The sequence below is a fragment of the Carica papaya genome, chromosome 2 (genome assembly GCF_054855325.1).
Source record: "Carica papaya isolate Zhongbai chromosome 2, ASM5485532v1, whole genome shotgun sequence".
NCBI lineage: Eukaryota > Viridiplantae > Streptophyta > Magnoliopsida > Brassicales > Caricaceae > Carica > Carica papaya.
Window position 1 is genome coordinate 3,111,592 of NC_142310.1, and position 17,246 is coordinate 3,128,837.

Sequence of the window (17,246 nt, forward strand, 5' to 3'; positions counted from 1 at the left end):
TATTTAAAGCAAATGGTTAATATGATTATGAAATCTTTCTAAATTTGTTTCAAATCCAACAATTCCTGAGTCTGATGGTCCCAACTTTATGTGTTTTTACTTTTGTTCCCTCCCAGTGCCTTTTTGTCCACTAAGGATTGGGGTTCTTCATCAATTATTACCAGCCACCAACTGGTTTGCTTCGTTTCTTTCTCAGGAAAATTTTGAAAAAAAAAAAAAAGAAGAAGAATGCTTTGCTTCATCCACACTTCTTTTATCTTATATACCCTTCAAGATTGATTCTTCAAAACTCATCCTTCCTTCATCTACACTGCTAGATTTCAGTCTTAACTTTCCCAATTCACATGGAAATCAGAGTTAGACGGTTCAAATCCGAGTTTACTTTAAAATTTTTTAGGTACATGAAGACTTTTAGATTACCTCAATTTTACCCTATTTAGAAGAACTGAGAATCCTCGATAACGAAAATAAACGAGGGATGAGACTGAATTACAATCTTTTATTTCCATTCTCTGTAAAATATGAAGTCCCACAAGTGGAAAAGAAGAAATATTTTGCTCAAGACATCCCCACCATAGCATTAATCAATAGATACGGATAATAATGGCAATAACAATATTAATAATAGCTAGAAAAGCCATTCCAGTTTCCCATCTCCCTAACAAGCACCAACCTATAAGAAAAGGAAGAATCCAAATGAAAAATGAATTGATACAAGCATGTTTAATGGTACATTTTCACCACAGCAAACCAATTCAATGTTTGAAGCAATAATGAACACCATATTCAAACCATCAGTTGGACCATACATGAACTAAGCCATGTCTATTTCCTGTATATATTTCATTTCGTTCTTCATCATAGAAGAGAGCGGTGATGTCTTCCAAAGCTTCTGCCACCGTGCTCCTAATTTTTGAAGAATGGTTCTGCTTTTTTGAATTGCAACCACACTTGCTACTACAGCTGCATCCATCTTCCGGTTGGCTAGTGTTGCTTGCTCTAATTTTTGCAAGGCATTTCCCAGTCAATATATTGCTGATATTTATTGACCCTGCTGCAACACAGAATTAAAAATCTTGGATGATAATGCAACTTCGTGATAGGGAAAGTTACAAACTAAACAAAAATAAAATCTTACGCTTCACAAACACACACATTTATTTATATGGATATGATATGCATATGGACAAATTCATATTTTCAGTATATGCACATGCTTCTCAATAAGAAGAAAATCATTACTAAAAATGTTGTCCATCACCTCTCCCAAGACCAAAGCCTGCCTCCCTAACACACAATACCCTGTATATCAACCCACAGATACCCTGCAAGCAAACCAACAAAGCTGGTACAGACCAACAAAGTCGATACCAACATATTATCTAAGAATCAGCACTAATGGATACAAATTCCTAAAACTGTAATAACTGCACACATCCATACCAGACCAACTGCACTATCTGTAGGTCAATTTCAAATTCAATTAACCAGGTGATCAGGAAGAAGCTTTTAGATATCCATCCAGCGATGTACCCACCATACATCTTTCTCATATAATGATAAATTTTTAGACCTTAACCTCCATTAAAATATTGATTAATGTAACCATCGCCAATTTAAGCCCTTCAAATTCAAGTTTTTATCTTTTTCAAAGTAATCCATCACTACAACTTCAATGTAAAATCATCTCCAACCCATATTGCTTTTACTTTTCCATTAAAAATAGCAAGTTCCATAGCAACTATTACCGTTTCCTTCAGACAATGGATCATCAGAATCAGCTTTGCAGTAAGAAATAATAAGATCCTGGTCACTTGTAATATATATGTTGTTAGTATTGCAGTCAGGATGCCACAAAAGATGATCCTCAAAAGAAGTTACAAGCTCCCCACGGAAGTTCCAGACAGCCACAGTTCGATTTCTGAATGTAAGGAATAACTGGTTTTCATAAAGGAATATAAATGCTGATGGCGTCATAAACTCAGTTCTACTAACTTCTCTCAGCTCAAAATTGCGAACCTATAGATAATAAAAGTAAGTTATCAGGCAATTAATGAAGGAATGGCACAACAAGATATGAGGAAGGATGCTTACATCAAGAATCTGGAGATTCTCATTTTCTTGCTTAACAAGGAGCTTTTCATTAAACTGCTCGATAAAATCTACCTTCTTATTCCGGTGAAGGAGATGGTTGAAAGATTTTAGGACAGTACCATCCTCAATTGATAGAATCTTCAGAGGAACATGGCTACTAGCCTTTGCAAAGATCAATAACATGATCCCTGGACTGTAACAAAAAACATCAAATGGTAATGAAAAAAATTTGCAGAGGCAATACTGGCAAGAAAACAAAACCTCCAACATCAACATTTATCAGATTCAAGAAAAACAAAATCATGAAAAAAAAAAAAAAATTACCACCTGTTCATTTGTGAAGTTAAAAACACAAGCATGTAGTGAAACATTACCTGATCTTGATCTCTTGAACATTTTTATCCGAAATGGAGTATAGCATTGTGTAATTTTTGAGGTCAAACACTTTATATATGCTGAAAAAAAATAAAAAGTATGAAGGAAAGCATATTAATGTCAAGCAGCTGACTGAATTTTATGATCACATCTCAGCAAAGCACAAAACAAAAGGTGACATGAAGGGGTATTTACTTATCCTGTGCAGAATAAGTGAGTACTTTTCCATTTACATCATCAAACTCTACAAAGCCAGGCCATTTCAGCGACTCAGATTCAAAAAGACCAAAGCCAGCATCAGGTTTACCCCTCCTTATGTATCTGGATCATAAAGTAAAGATCACGTTGTAAGCAAGAGAGAAATGGAATGAAATAAATTTAATGTCTCTTGATGTTTTTTCTTCATTCTCTTTGATTCCTCCTGGATATTGAGAAGAGAAAAAAAAGGAGAGCCACATACTCAATTCTCGTGCTTCTACACTTCAAAGAACTGTAATTGTCCGAAGCATAAACTGAAACTGTGATAAGTGAGTCATTGTTTTTATTGTAAAACAAACTTCTTATAACTTCATCAGGAGTGACATTCAGAAAGCATATCCTTTGGTTAGTCTCTGCATCCAAGAGTAGGACATCATGAGAAATAATATTCCTAGATAAACTGTGCCACAACCTAAGCTCAGAAATTACAGCTCTTACCCCGGCTAAATGCTGCACAAACACCTGATTGAGCAAGGGCAAAAACAATGTCACGTGCGGCTACAATCTCTATTATCTTCGATCTCTTTCTCAGGAAAGGTAGGACCATGGAACAGTGACCTTTAGGATCATGAGTATCATATTCCTCCTATAAACAATTCATTACACTAAGTACAATCTTCTCCAAATGCTTCAAATCACATGGGCATCGATTAACATTTCAAATACAAGCCACACATGATCTCTAAGGTGCAAATAATCTTGTGACTGAGTGTTCAAAATCCTAAATCAATGAAAGTAATAAGAACACAGATTTTTTTTTTAAGAGAGAGAGATAAGAGCTCCACTGGGTACCATGGAGGATTTTGCAGAACTTGTTGACATGCTGATTGATATGTAGGTATTGTAAATGGAAGGCACCCCCTTGGTGCTTATATTAATATACATACATGTTTATTTCAAAAAAAAAAAAGAATGAGAATAATATCCCAATACCATTTTCATTTTATGCTAGGTCGACCTGCGATTCTTACCTAGACAAGAAAGAATAGAAATTCATCACCTTAGAATCTAGTATAGGAGTTGCGTTGGTTCAATTGTTAACCAACGATGAAAATCATGACGTAATCCTACATATCAAGCAATTAAGGTCCAGGAAATATGATGGAAATAGAATAGGAAATGAACTAAACAGGGCATTCCAACCAGGCCTGAATTTCAGAAATATTTCACAAAGTACCAGTCATTTGAACTGTTTAGATAAACAGAAATACGTTTTTTTTCCTTACTATTTCTCAAACAAGTTAATGTCCTATTAGAAGGCTCTGGGGTTTTGTCCTCAATCTTCCAAACATTTGTTGGTAGCTGGTATTCTATTAGAGATGTATTGTGGGCACGAACTGGATCATGTGTCCAGGGCCAAGAAGAAGATCATGTCCCTCAAACCCCGCTAGTTGGTTTCCAAGTTACCTCCAAAATAGGGACCAAGGGAATATAAGAGCTTCTGAAGACCCCAATTTCCCTTCTGCTAGCATTAGATATCATCGGTTCTGCAGCCTTCGTATTTGGTTTACGACCATCCTCTCCGAGAAGGAGATTGTAGTGATCTCATTGATTATTTTTCTATTCTGAGGAATCCTATTGGACATGGATGGCATCCCCTTTGTGCCCGTAATAATAACTTCTCTTGTCAAATAAAAAATTCCCAAAAAGAATCAACTGCCAGAGAAGCTTCGAGTTAGATCTAGGAATTAGTAAAAGCATTTATTAGATCATCGCGACATTTTCTCTTGATGTTTTCTAAGAGAAGCGGAATATTGTATACGAGAGGATAGGAATTCTCTCAAGAAAAACGAGAATAAAAGTCATAGAAAGAAAAAGAGATTGGCGGCTCAACATAAAAGAGCTTCCTGGCTCCTTTGCAATATAGACAAAGGTACATTCCCGAAAAATCTCTATACAACCTTACCCACATAAGAAATATTAATGTTGAACTAAGTTTGAGAATCCTGAGGTTACATACCAACCCTAGAATCAACTCCCTACAAAGGAGAGCAACAAGACACAAACCTAAAACCAACACCATCAGATGGGTTGATAAAAAAACCTCCAAAGTAGCAGGACAAATCCACATCTTCCTAAAGACTAACGAAGAGCTGAGAATTTAATTAGAAAGCCACATCGCAAGTTGAAATACAAGCACAAATAATTACTTTCGTTGGACTACCAGGGACAGATAGCTATTCTCTTTTTTTTTTTTTTTTTTTTTGAGATAACGATAGCTATTCTCTTATTAACATAAAGTTGTAGCAACAGAGTCAACAAGAAGTTGAAGAATTACCAATAAGAATATAACCAAGGAACCACAGCATACAAGCAATAAATAAATTGGTAAACAGACATAAAAGAGAAGGCACCTGCAAGCGAATATTCCGGAACCTTTCCTGCGCATCAGTAATGGTGAAAGCCCGATCACGCTTGGAGCAAATTTCCCTTCTCTGCAGCTTCTTGACACTGTTCACGAACCCATCGACCGCTCTTCTCCCACGTTTCTTAGCCAACACCCTTCTCCCGCTGCAAGGCCTGGGACTTACCGTTATTCTCCTTCCTCCCGCTACCCCCTCCATACCCTTTCTATTATATTGTTGGCGCTGCACAGCCACTAATTATAACTCGCATTCGCTCTCCCTACGGCAGCTGCTCTCGCCACCAGAGAGACAACAAGAAAGATTTGAGCTCCGCTGCATGTCCACCTCTTTTCTTAACAATTAAAATCACAACCCACCATATTCAGCGCTTAAGCTTAATTCTCAGAAACCGTCACAGAATTACAAAGTAGGGTTTCTATTTTCATGCTATTACTTCCTTTTCTTCTTCAATTCTCACCTGGCAGCAGAGATGAATTCAGCCAAAGTACTAGTGGGTAGCTAGCAGTTGGAATCCAGGCGCAAGGAAGAGCAGTGAGATGAGGAAGAAGGCTGTTTGTTTTTGTGGGAAAGCAGAGAAAGAGTTGAGAGATTTGAGTAGGGACGATCCCTTTTTTGCTTTTTCGATTCAAAATGAAATCCTAAAAATTGCATGCCGAATGCAGCAGAGAGCGAACGGCAAAACTTAGCGGAGGGCCTTCCGGTGGGGCTTTTTCTTCAGCCTTTTCAGGCCCAACTTTAAACAACATTTATTTTTAGTTTTTTTTAAAAAGTAGAAGTTAATTTAATCTTTCATAAAAATAAAATTAACAAGTGATAATGAATATTTCAAAATGTGATATAGCACTTTAAAAAATATATATATATATAACTTATATAATTGACATATTTATATTTTTAAGAAATAGAATTCTCTGGTATTTTAATAAAAAAAAATTTGTGAAGTGGTTATTATTTAGGCGTAAGAGAAACTACTGGTATATTTCATTTATTATGAAATAATTTTACTTTTTTATTGAAATAATAATTTAATACGCACTAGGAGGAAGGAAAAAAAAAATCAGTACAAGCATTTATGCTTTAGATACTTATACAACATACTCAAATATATAACAGATTGGAAATAACACACAATTGTAACTCCTCAAAACTTTCACCGGAGTTGGACTTCTTCTCTCATGGCTTTTTAAGCCTTTCGAACACCCTTAAGACCCAAAGGTTTTCAAAGATGACAAGCTTTAAGAATAAACTGAACCATAGATAAAAAAGAGTATATAATACACAAAAATATCCTTTTGTATAAACGCTGATGAAAAGACCTCGAGAGTCAGTGATGACGCAGACTGAGAGGAAGAGAAGTGGAGTGGGAAGCAGCAGCCGTGCACGGAGAATCACTAGAGAATAGAAGATGGAGCAGTGGGGTTGGAGTCTGGAGGAAGTGGTTCCAGATCAACGTTTTCTTCTCAACTTCAACTTGAGATAACCCAACAACTTAAAATTGAAGGATTTATTAGACAGAACGCAAAGTTAAGTTCATATAAAACTTGCAATTCCTTTTGCCATAGCTGAATATCTTACTACATTTGCTCATCTCAAATACGCAAGAAGGATAAAACTGTTCGTTTCAACAAAATTACAGGTTGAAGTAGTCAACTCTCTTTCGTCCATCACGCTTGACAAGTAAATGAGCTGCTGCTTATTAGTGATAGATTCTCAGCAGATACAGCCAGTAGCATCGAAGAAGAAACGTAGTAAATCATGAACAGCCGCCAAATAGGCATTTTAGCTTCTTGTGACTTACACAAGAAGGAAGTACTTGATAAGTTTGTTCTTTATGTACATTGCTAGTGCTGGTATTAAAATTCAATATTTACAGTGGATAAGAAGATCGGAGTAGAGAAAATAGGACGACCTATCCAGACCGTCTGTCTGTTTTTAGAAAGCTAACATACTCCTGCTGCAACATCTCTCCTCCATGCACAGGATCAAAACTGCACCTGTAGAAACTAATAAACGGAGGGAAATTGCTTCAAAGATAGAAAAAGTGCACATGTATAAAATGAAAAGTTACAAAGAAGAGTATGAGAGAGGTGTCTGAGGAGAAGCAAACATCAGTTTTTTTTTTTTTTTTACTAGGGATATAGATTAACAAAGCACATTTAACAATTAAATTATTTAGAATAAATAACTAAACTGAAACACAAATTTGCATGCAAAAGAGTACCGAGTATCAAAAGAATGATAACAATAATATACCTCCCATCCATGCCAACAATAACAACGGTATTTTGTGACCCAAATGCTGCAATGAACTGAGTATCTTCCGGTAAGTGAAACTGTGCAAATGACCACTCCGAGCTAAAATATTTAGGTAAAACCCCTGGAAAAAGTCAAAAGAAAGAATGTTGGATGATCCCTAGAAAAAAAAAGGGAGAGAGCTAGGGGAGGAAATATATTGGGTTACAGATTTTTCAAGTGGATATTCATATGCTCTCTATGGCAGAACTACGTGACTTCATCTTTATAAAGTAACTCAATAAAAAAGCACTAAGATATAAATGTCAGATGCTTATATTATTCGTGCTTCGTAATTTATACAGGAAAGTAATTGACACTTGAAAGTCTATTATTTGGGGTAGTTTTCACAAAATGAGTTGACAAACTCAAGCATGTGCAAAAACCTGAATGCGAACTACAAACAAATTTATTGTTTACTGTGATTCTCTTGTTCGCTTCTTTCTGAAACAAAAAACTCCATAGAAACATGTAATGCTTCACCTCCCATAACCACATATTAGTAAATACAAGTTACCTCTCATAAAAGATAATGATGAACCAGGATTGGCACCAGTATTCCGAGAAATAAGAGCATCAAGAGAATTTGAAGAATTCTGATTAAAAAGTGCTGAACCTTGACCAGAACTTGAATTAGAGGATGAGTCATCTCCAAATACTCGAACTCTAAGACTGAATATATGAACAGTACCCTTGTCACTGGATACAGCCAACCACTGCGCATTTGGTGAAAGAGTGATGCTAAAAATATTTGCTCTGTCCACTCCTCTTCGTAGCTATACAGAAGTACCAATTTAGTGGGTCAATATTGCAAGAAAGCATATTAACAGTGATGTGGAGCACATAAGTACCAGCATTGCAACTTCTGACTTCATGTCACCTAATAAGATCATCAATGGTCCAATCTACAACATCATCTACACTAGAAATCAACATATATGATGCTTCATACGTCAATATCATATCAAAATGTTTCTATCAGAAAATTACGAATCATTTAAATTGTCTTATTTACAAATCCAGGTCCTTAATTCACAACCACGCTATGAGTATGTGCATGCACAACAAACACAGATTTGGGTGAGAACGCTAATACAATTACATGCTTAACCTTAACACTGCTTCCAATAAATACATGTCAAAATTATGAAGAGATTATCTCTTGTTTTTTTTTTTAAATATATGCTTAACCTTAATACTACTTCCAATAAATACAAATCAAAATTATGAAGAGATTACCTCTTGTAACCGAGTTCCATCCATTGTGTTGAAAATTCTTATCAATGTACCCTTTGCACTGGCAGTTGCAAGCAGTAAGCCATCCAAAGTCAAGGTCATACAAGCAACATGAGAATCATGGGCATTAATTAATTTCATCATCTTCAGCCCAAAGTGTTCAACTCGAACCTGTCCTCGACGAAGACCTGGACAAGCCAACACAGATGTATTTGAATGGTGAGAAAGGCAACACAGTCCCCTAGGATTTGACAGGGTCTCAATCTGATGAAGGAGTTTCAGGTCCTTGAAATTGTAGACGTATATCTTGTGCTCAAGAACCACTACAATGCGATCACGTCTTAATCTCACAGCACGAACCTCAGACCTAAATGAAAATTCACTCATGCAGCGACTTTCATAATCATCCCAGATCATAACTTTGTTTGCAGGATACTCTGAATTAGCTCCACCACCAACAAGTGCCAAGATGTTGCAACGGAACAGCATCTCAACAATTTTAAATCCGCCAGTCTTCAGATCACGTCTGAAATTTTCTTTGAATGGTTCACAGTCATATATACGAAAACCACAACTTGTGCCAGCAGCAAAGCAGCCATAATCCTGGTTCCAGAACAAAGAGAGCAGCTGTGTCTCACCACTGTCATTGAACTCTGGTTCAGGCTGGCTTAGAGAACCGGAAGCTCCAGTAATTGGGGATTCGAAGGTGCCAAGCATTTTGGATGGAAGAATTCCGCTAGATATTGAACTAGTTGAACTCATTTTGGGTAAGGTAACAGTCAATAGCAGTTTCTGCAGGAACGAATAGCAGTAGGAAACGAAAGAAATCCAGGACAAACAACACCAGAAAAGCACAGGCAAAATCCTGCATAAAGAAAAATAAGAAGTTGAATTGATGACGGTAAGGAATAGAAAAACAACAAAGTAACATGTTCAAACTGTGCTTGATCCATCTGCCACAATTATGGCAGTGAGGCACCCACAAACAATTTCAAAATTTAAAAGAGTTGCCACTAATACTATTGAAAGCAGTATTGCACAACAAACCATGGACTGGTCACAAAAGCGAAACTGGGTTCGAAAAATGGAGCTGAATGGGAATGTGTATGGCACCCATCTGGTGGCATAGACTTCAGAAATTGCTACCAATGTTTCAATTTATGTGCTCAAAATTGTATGCGGGAAAGCCAAGGAACTGATCAAGATACTAAAGATAGCATCATACTAATCAAAACTTAATCGCACATAAAAGGGACCAAGAGTCAAAACTATCTACCATTACATCAAAAACCCAGAGCAGCACGCAAGCAAAACTCAATTTCCAATTTATGTGCTCAAAATGCTAAATGAAAAAATCAGAGAGCTGATTAAGGGACTTAAGATTGTATCATATTAATCAAAACTTAATAGAATGTAAAAAGACCTGCAGTCAAAATAATCTACTGTTAAAATATCCAAAGTTGCACACAAGCAAAAAAGTCACTAAATGTAAAAAATCTGGTCACATGTTCCAAAGGGGTAAAAACAGGGACGGGTACTTGTGTTAAGATCAAGCTGCTTTAGAAACAAAAGGTAAGCTCTTCTTGTATAAAAACAGTAACTTAGAAGGATAGACAGTAAAAACAATCAATTTCTTTTGCTTGAAATTCCCTTTCTATGAGGAAAAAACAGCCTAAAGTGACATTTTCTGTAGGTCTTCAACAAAAACAGTGAGAATACACATTTTGTTTGCTCAAAACTCCCCTTTTACATGAGGAAAACAAAGCCTAAAGGGACATGGTTTTTAGGTCTCTAAAATAGAAAGCAGTATGTTTAACCTAAATATATGCTTATGCAACAATCTACTATGAAACTGAAGGTTCTAAACTAAACTTAAAGGGCATCCAAAAGCGACCTCATTCATAAATTTACGTAAACAATGTGGCAAGAAATGCACTCAAAAAGGAGAGATCAGTAACTAGGAAGTGCCTTTTCACTCATGCATCATGCTTGAATATATAAATCTCCCACTCATTTGTCTTAGGGGGAATCTTAATAAGAAAAGATTGGAAAAAGAAAGAAGCTTAACACACTATAGCCTACTGAATAAAAAAGAACAACCCGAAATAAAGAATATGTAGTTTAACCAACTTATCCCAGACCAGCCATTAAGTCATTGCAAAACAAACCCAAAATAACCTCTTGATTTTCACAGCCTACATGCTCCTTTCAGCATCCATGCCAAAATCAAAATACATTCCATGCACTCAACAACAATAGCACAATCCATGTACATCTTCAAAACCGCGATGGACCAGGTCTTCTAGTTGTGATTATTACATTAAAATTGGCATAAATATAAACTCAGTCAATTCCATGGCATATCAGCACTGTAGATTCAGTTCAAGGAAACCCATACTCATTGTGACTTTTCCAAACACAAAGTTCAATCAGCTTTCAAAATTTAACACAAACTAACAGGTTCAATAGGCCTTGTATAGGACAGCTCTCGCATGAATAAAGACAAGAAACTCAGCCTCATCCATATTTGATCTGATCTTTTATACTAAAAGGAAAGCTAATTACATCATGATTATGAATCACGGATTTCTCACAACTTACTTGCGCTTAATCTCGCCACTAACGGGTACCAAAATAGGTTCCTCTTTCTCTCTTTCTCACCCCGATTCTGCCTCTAACTTCACCTGTTCTTTGTTAGCTCTTTCTTGCTAAATCCTCCCTCTCACGAATCTGCCCTCCCTTCAGTTCTAGATTCTGGCTCTTCTCAGAAGCTCTCAACTCTTCTCTTTTTGAAAACCTAATCCCTCAATCTGCTCCAGTAAATTCCAAACAAAGAACCTCTCTCTCTCCCCATCCTGCTCTCTCAGGAAACCTACAATTGGCTCTTCTTCGCTCTTGTCTCTCCTCTCCCCCTCCGTACCCTAGCCGCCATCTTCATCGCCATTTACAGGCGAAGACTCGGTATCTTGGCCGCTCGTTCTAAATCTTCAACCTAGGAGGTCTTCGACCGGCGAATCACGCGTACAAGACAATCCAAGACTCCGCCAAAGTCCTTGTCCTTACTCTAATGAAGCCAGTTAACCTTGCTGTCAATCTTCTGTCTCTCTCTCTCTCTCTCCTCCAGCTCCCTTGTTGCAACAATGGTTATTGGAGGGTTTTTTAAGTGGCTCAATCCTCTATCTCGCGCCTTTGTTCCTCCTGTGCATCCGTGATGACAGACTTATGAAGATCTTCCATCGTCATCCCAATATTTCCTTCTCTCCTATCTTTTCTCTGGAATCCGAACGAACAGAGGGGTGAGATGAGATCTTTCTATTTTGTCGCGTTTTGGGCCCTTGAAACAAACAGATAATTTCTATTCCGTCTCTAAACGTCGTCGTACTGAGCTTTTAAGGAATTGACTGGTGGGCACAAGGCGATGGTTAGGGAAATGATTTGGCTTCGAAAACTGCTTGGCCGAAGGTTTAGGATGATATAATTTTTTCATAATTTTTTTAATTTATTTATATTTATATTTATAAACATATATAATAATTTTTTATTAGTGGAGTCATGATTTTTAAAATTTTATTTTTTTTTATTTTTTTTAAACTATTAATTCAATAATTTTATGATAGTTTGATAATTTCTTATATTTTTAATATTTTTTATTATTTATAAAATTATTTTTTATTTTAAATTATTCTACCTATTTCGCTCTTCTTCTTCTTTTTTTTTCCTTTTTTTTTTTAGAGTTTCTTATTCTTCTTCTACCCAACACTGATTCAAGAAGAGTCACACATCTCTTCTTCTTCTTATTTTATTGTATATATATATATATATATAATTAAATTTAAATATTTATATTTTTAATTATATATTTATATATCTCCATATTTAACATTATATTTTTTTTTAAATTTTTTTATTTTTTATTTATTACTACATAAATAAAATATAATAAAAATAAATATTTTTTTTAAAATATACAATCATATCATATTATTAATTCAAATAAAAATAATTGTTACGATCAGATATTAATAGATCATTATAATAAAATTAAATTTAAACATTGATAAACTTTTTACATACGACAACATACTCAATATTAATGAATCTTCGTACAACTGTTTATTAAAATGGGCTGATAGAGTTAATATTATTAATTAATTAAAATCATTCTTTTAAATTATTTAAAAATATCTTCAATTATTTTATCTTAAAAAATTAATATTAATTATAAAAGAATATTAAAAATCAAACTAGAAAAGTGTGAAATTTATAATTTACCCAATAAATTAATATTTTCCGAATTTTAAAAAATTAACACACACACATATATATATATATATATATAGAGAGAGAGAGAGAGAGAGAAGCTAAGAGTAGGTATTAGGGTGGCCTAAGTAGAGATGCTTACTTCAAAGTAGAAACTTATTGACATTTTTGCGAACGGGTCGGTCATTAGCCAAAACAGGAACTCAGCCTAGGAGATGGCCTCGTCCATATTTGGCAAATCTTCAACAAATATAATTTATTAGTAATATTCATAAGAAAAATATAATTCATTACTAAAATGGAAACTTGTGTTTCCAACAACATATACATATACATATACAATGAGACATTATATATACCTTACACACTTTCATATGTCGGTATAATGTTTTAAAACCCTCTCTCAGGGTCCAAAACCCAACAAGCATGTGGCTTAATGTACATTTCACATATAAATATTACAACTACCCCTCAAGCATATTCAAGCAAGTACCTCGAAACTTGGAGCTACATATACATTATTACTTTTAATCAATTATAATAATATATATGTATGATATCCAGAACACCTCAAGGCCATCGAATCGACAAAAATGGCACTGTTTGAAAGCTTCCATTTCCAACGTTGAGTTGTAAAAAACGGAAAACACCTTGCCAGCTTCTTTATTAATTATAACCATACGATTTACATATATATATATGTGTGTGTGTGTGTGTGTGTGTGTTAGAAAAAAGATTATATATACGTACATATATGTGGCTGACTAAGTTCACGTTAATCGAAGAAAAAGTAAAAGAGTAGAATGCAAATGGTGCAAGCAGAGGAATACTTTTTTGTATTTAAAAAATTTGCAGAGTATAGAGAAGCCCGAGGAGTGAGTGGCTTACTTTCCATGTCTGTTCATTCATACACCCGTCTATTCATGTATGAATAGCGACTGGCTTGGGTCTGGGGTAAAGTAAAGACAGACAGAATCATCTGGGTTGATTTATTGCCATGGTGAAAGCCTTGTAATGTATTGATCGTACGTGCTGCTGCTGCACTAATGTACGAATATGTATGTATATATATGTGCAAGTAAAACAGAAAAGACAAGTAAAAGTAGGGTAAAGAAACCAGCATTTTATGTCTAGAGATTTGAGGGAGATTACCTCAAGGATGGTATGAATAATTTTGATAAGTTAACCGTAAATCATGAGGAGAAAAAGATACGCTGAAAAGTGAGGCTGAAATATTATTAGTATATATAATATGTATATATATATATATAGATATAGGTAGGGGGAATGAAGAGAAAGAAGGAGCTCCCTTCAGTCCAAGCACAGAGAAAGATGGATGTAAAAATATCTCCCGCATCATTCATACAGTCAACAGTGGGACGAGTTTACATACTGAGTGGCTGAATGAATGAGTCGGCAGCTACTTCTACCCCTTCATACCCATCCATGAGTGGGCTGAAGGAAGCTCTCTCCACCAATCATCTCTACTACTACTACTACTACCCATCAACCCATTCCACCTTACTTACACTTATAACATCTAAATATATCATCTTTATCCTTCATTATTCTTACAAATTCATAGCTAGTGTGCATAACATTATATCTTCATATATATATATATTAGCTTAATTAAGCACACACCCATGATGTTTTTTCCATTGATCATGACTATCTGAATTATCTGTTTCAAGATTTGTTTTTTTCCAGAAATATGACAATCTTAGTAAGACTAAAACATAATCATTTCAACTCTATTTGTAGGTAGGTTCTCTTTCAAAACAGTAATTAATCTAACCCTATTGCTAAGTACCTAATTACCCAATTAAAAAAATTTAACTGTTTTTGTCTAGTAATATAATAATCTTAATAAGACTAAAACCTAATTTAATCTTCATAGCTCTATTTGTTGGATAAGTTCTCTTTCAAGACAGTAATTAATCTAACCCTACTACCAAGTACCTAATTACAAACTAAGTTCTTGTACTATCAGGTATGCATAGGATAAGCCTAAAAAAATATAACAGGGTACTTGGGATCTAATTTACATACTAACAAATTAGCTAGCTAATTATCACTACAGTAAATGTGTGTGTGTGTACAGCAAATTGATGATCCATATATAAGAGGAGGAAAAAATGAGAAAGGGGGAGAGATCAGAAGGAACTTTGCAAGACCAGAAGATTTGTGGCTAAAACAAAACCAAGTACTATTTGACAGGGATATAGGCAGAAGAGAAAAGGATCAATAATTGCCCCCTCCACAGGATCACAATTAGAAAAGATGAAACAAGAAATCAAGAAGAGAACCAAATATATATTTATCCATATATGTATACGTAAGTAGATCAGATAGTACTATATCCAGGTCCTTGTTATCAATAAATAACCAGAATATATAAGTGTATATCTATGTAAAGAGTCAGTATACTTGTTGACTGAGAGTAGTTACTGAAAATGCATATGCAGAAAAAGAAACAAAGAAAAGTTTGAATTACCCTGAAACCCTTGTCAGATGATGAACAAAGCAAGCACAGGAGAGCTGTTTATTCTTTCCACCAATCACATATAAAGATAACACAGATCAGTAAATCAGAGAGAGAGAGAGAGAGAGAGAGAGAGAGAGAGAGAAAGAAAGAGGCAGTGGGAAAAAGTATCAAGGATTTAACCTAATCAACAGCTAATATTCATAAAATATGCTTGTGTTTTACTCCAAACCCTAAATCTGAAGTAGAGTGATGATGTTTGAGCTACTTAAGAACTCTCCCCAGTTCTTCCTCATACAGATATAATGTAGAGCTAAAGAAGAAGTTCGAGAGAGAGAGAGAGAGAGAGATGTGTAGGTAAGGAGGAAGAAAAGGGAAGATTAGGCGAAATATAATAAGGAAGCAAAGATTGATTTTTATGGTGGAAAGGAGAAGAGATGGGGTCATTGTCGTCATGAGAATCAGAGACAGGACAGCGACTCTAGATCTTCACAATCACAAATCTTAACCTACAAGATTAAAATGGATTTTGCACCAAGATAATACATACATATTTATGTGTGTATATGTGTGTGTATATATATATATATATTATCTTTTAATAGCCAAACAACTGCAAGGGCATTTTCTTTTTATCTTTAGCACAAACCCACGTCCTTTTTCTTAGCGCTTTGCATACTTGACCATCAACCTTGGGAAAAATTCTACTAGTTTGTTTTTTCTTTCTTTCTAAATTATACACTGTATATTAATATCTTTTATAGTAGGTTTGTATCGTATTATATTTGGGTTATCTGAAAACTTGATTCAATATATATATTAAATATAAATATTTGTGTTATATTAAAAGAGTATATAAATATTTATTAATACATAAGTTTTTAAATATAAATATCTAAGTATTTATATACTCGTATAAACCACACACAAAATCTCACCCGAGTTCATATTTTAATATTTTATCAGACATATCAAGTTCGACAAATTCTACCTCTAACTTTCACAGTTATCATCTCTAAATTTTTAAATTTCTCTTATAAGAAAACTCTGAAATAGTTACCGAATAAAATAATTTTTAAATTATAACATACATTTTATTTTTTTTCTTATGAAAAACTTATAAATTTCATAAATTAAGTAATACATACACACAATACATAATATAACATCATAAAATGAGAACATATGTTATACTCTTATAAAGAGAAATAAAAATATAAATCATCTAATTAAAAAATATTTGGTATTGAATATGTTTATCAATCATGATTTAAAAATTTTATTGGAACTCATTTTCGGACTTAACTTTCATAATATTATATTAATTTAGTAAATAGAATTATAATGTACTTACTTTATTCTTTAGTTTATATTTATACCCTCATTTTTAAATTTCTTGAAATAAAAATTAAATAATCTAACCTAAAGATTTGATCAAATCAACCATAACAAATGATGTTTAATACATTGGAAATTTACTAAAAGAATATTTAAACATCATATGCCAAATATAGAAGTCAACAATTCACATGTGACATCCACACTATAAAAAAGAATGCATGCATACATACATAAATACATACATACATACATACCATGTATGTATAACTCAATACTGTGAATTTTTAAATATATATATATATATTTTTTTTGTAAATAAAATCCAATCATTACAAACATAGTCTAATTTAAAAACTATTTGGTTGGAATTAAGTGGGTGAGGATAGAATAAAATTCTTGTAAGCAAGACCTTGTAACTAATGTATATATCTCTCTAATAATCTTTTTAATATTTCATATTAATTTAATAGATGTTAAGTAATCCTCATAGTTTTATACCATCCTCTATACATATATATATATATATAATAGTATTAACT

The 17,246-nt window shown here is 34.2% G+C and overlaps 2 protein-coding genes and 1 long non-coding RNA gene across 8 annotated transcripts; all 3 read right to left on the reverse strand.

The window, feature by feature from the left end:
• Positions 1–552: 552 nt before the first annotated feature.
• LOC148268674 (uncharacterized) lies at positions 553–5,753 on the reverse strand. 4 transcript variants are annotated; one of them, XM_088212698.1, is made up of 10 exons: positions 5,551–5,753; positions 5,082–5,424; positions 3,166–3,313; positions 2,930–3,080; positions 2,665–2,790; positions 2,469–2,549; positions 2,095–2,287; positions 1,749–2,019; positions 1,262–1,345; positions 553–1,054 (listed from the first exon to the last, which is right to left on the reverse strand). In XM_088212698.1, exons 2-10 carry the CDS (start codon positions 5,289–5,291, stop codon positions 795–797), a joined length of 1,524 nt encoding a protein of 507 aa, XP_088068824.1. In that variant the 5' UTR covers positions 5,292–5,424; positions 5,551–5,753; the 3' UTR covers positions 553–794. The 4 variants fall into 4 exon arrangements, with proteins under 4 accessions (XP_088068824.1, XP_088068825.1, XP_088068827.1 ...); XM_088212699.1 differs by having other exon boundaries at positions 553–1,051; positions 5,082–5,753; XM_088212701.1 differs by lacking the exon at positions 1,262–1,345 and having other exon boundaries at positions 553–1,051; positions 5,082–5,752.
• An 869-nt stretch (positions 5,754–6,622) lies between these two features.
• Positions 6,623–11,989, reverse strand: ATG18C (autophagy-like protein). 2 transcript variants are annotated; one of them, XM_022048322.2, is made up of 5 exons: positions 11,223–11,989; positions 8,625–9,486; positions 7,903–8,161; positions 7,347–7,470; positions 6,623–7,087 (listed from the first exon to the last, which is right to left on the reverse strand). In XM_022048322.2, exons 2-5 carry the CDS (start codon positions 9,381–9,383, stop codon positions 7,003–7,005), a joined length of 1,227 nt encoding a protein of 408 aa, XP_021904014.1. In that variant the 5' UTR covers positions 9,384–9,486; positions 11,223–11,989; the 3' UTR covers positions 6,623–7,002. The 2 variants fall into 2 exon arrangements, with proteins under 2 accessions (XP_021904014.1, XP_021904013.1); XM_022048321.2 differs by having other exon boundaries at positions 6,623–7,096; positions 11,223–11,982.
• A 1,164-nt stretch (positions 11,990–13,153) lies between these two features.
• LOC148268675 (uncharacterized) lies at positions 13,154–15,904 on the reverse strand. Of its 2 annotated transcripts, none has more exons than XR_015816823.1 (2): positions 15,550–15,904; positions 13,154–15,422 (listed from the first exon to the last, which is right to left on the reverse strand). It is a non-coding gene; the product is annotated as an uncharacterized LOC148268675 (long non-coding RNA). The 2 variants fall into 2 exon arrangements; XR_015816822.1 differs by having other exon boundaries at positions 13,154–15,431.
• Between the last annotated feature and the right edge of the window lie 1,342 nt (positions 15,905–17,246).

What these genes read in the sequence shown, in the direction of transcription:
- LOC148268674 (XM_088212698.1), bottom strand. Translation starts at nt 5,291, where the DNA reads ATGGAGGGGGTAGCGGGAGGAAGGAGAATAACGGTAAGTCCCAGGCCT. An exon ending in TCCGGAATATTCGCTTGCAG is followed by an intron (nt 3,314 to 5,081) that starts GTGCCTTCTCTT and finishes AATTGTTTATAG; the next exon opens with GAGGAATATGATACTCATGA. An exon ending in AGGCTTTGGTCTTGGGAGAG is followed by an intron (nt 1,055 to 1,261) that starts GTGATGGACAAC and finishes TCTGTGTTGCAG; the next exon opens with CAGGGTCAATAAATATCAGC.
- ATG18C (XM_022048321.2), bottom strand. Translation starts at nt 9,383, where the DNA reads ATGAGTTCAACTAGTTCAATATCTAGCGGAATTCTTCCATCCAAAATG. An exon ending in ATGGAACTCGGTTACAAGAG is followed by an intron (nt 8,162 to 8,624) that starts GTAATCTCTTCA and finishes ACTTCTGTATAG; the next exon opens with CTACGAAGAGGAGTGGACAG. An exon ending in ATTGTTGGCATGGATGGGAG is followed by an intron (nt 7,097 to 7,346) that starts GTATATTATTGT and finishes TCCGTTTATTAG; the next exon opens with TTTCTACAGGTGCAGTTTTG.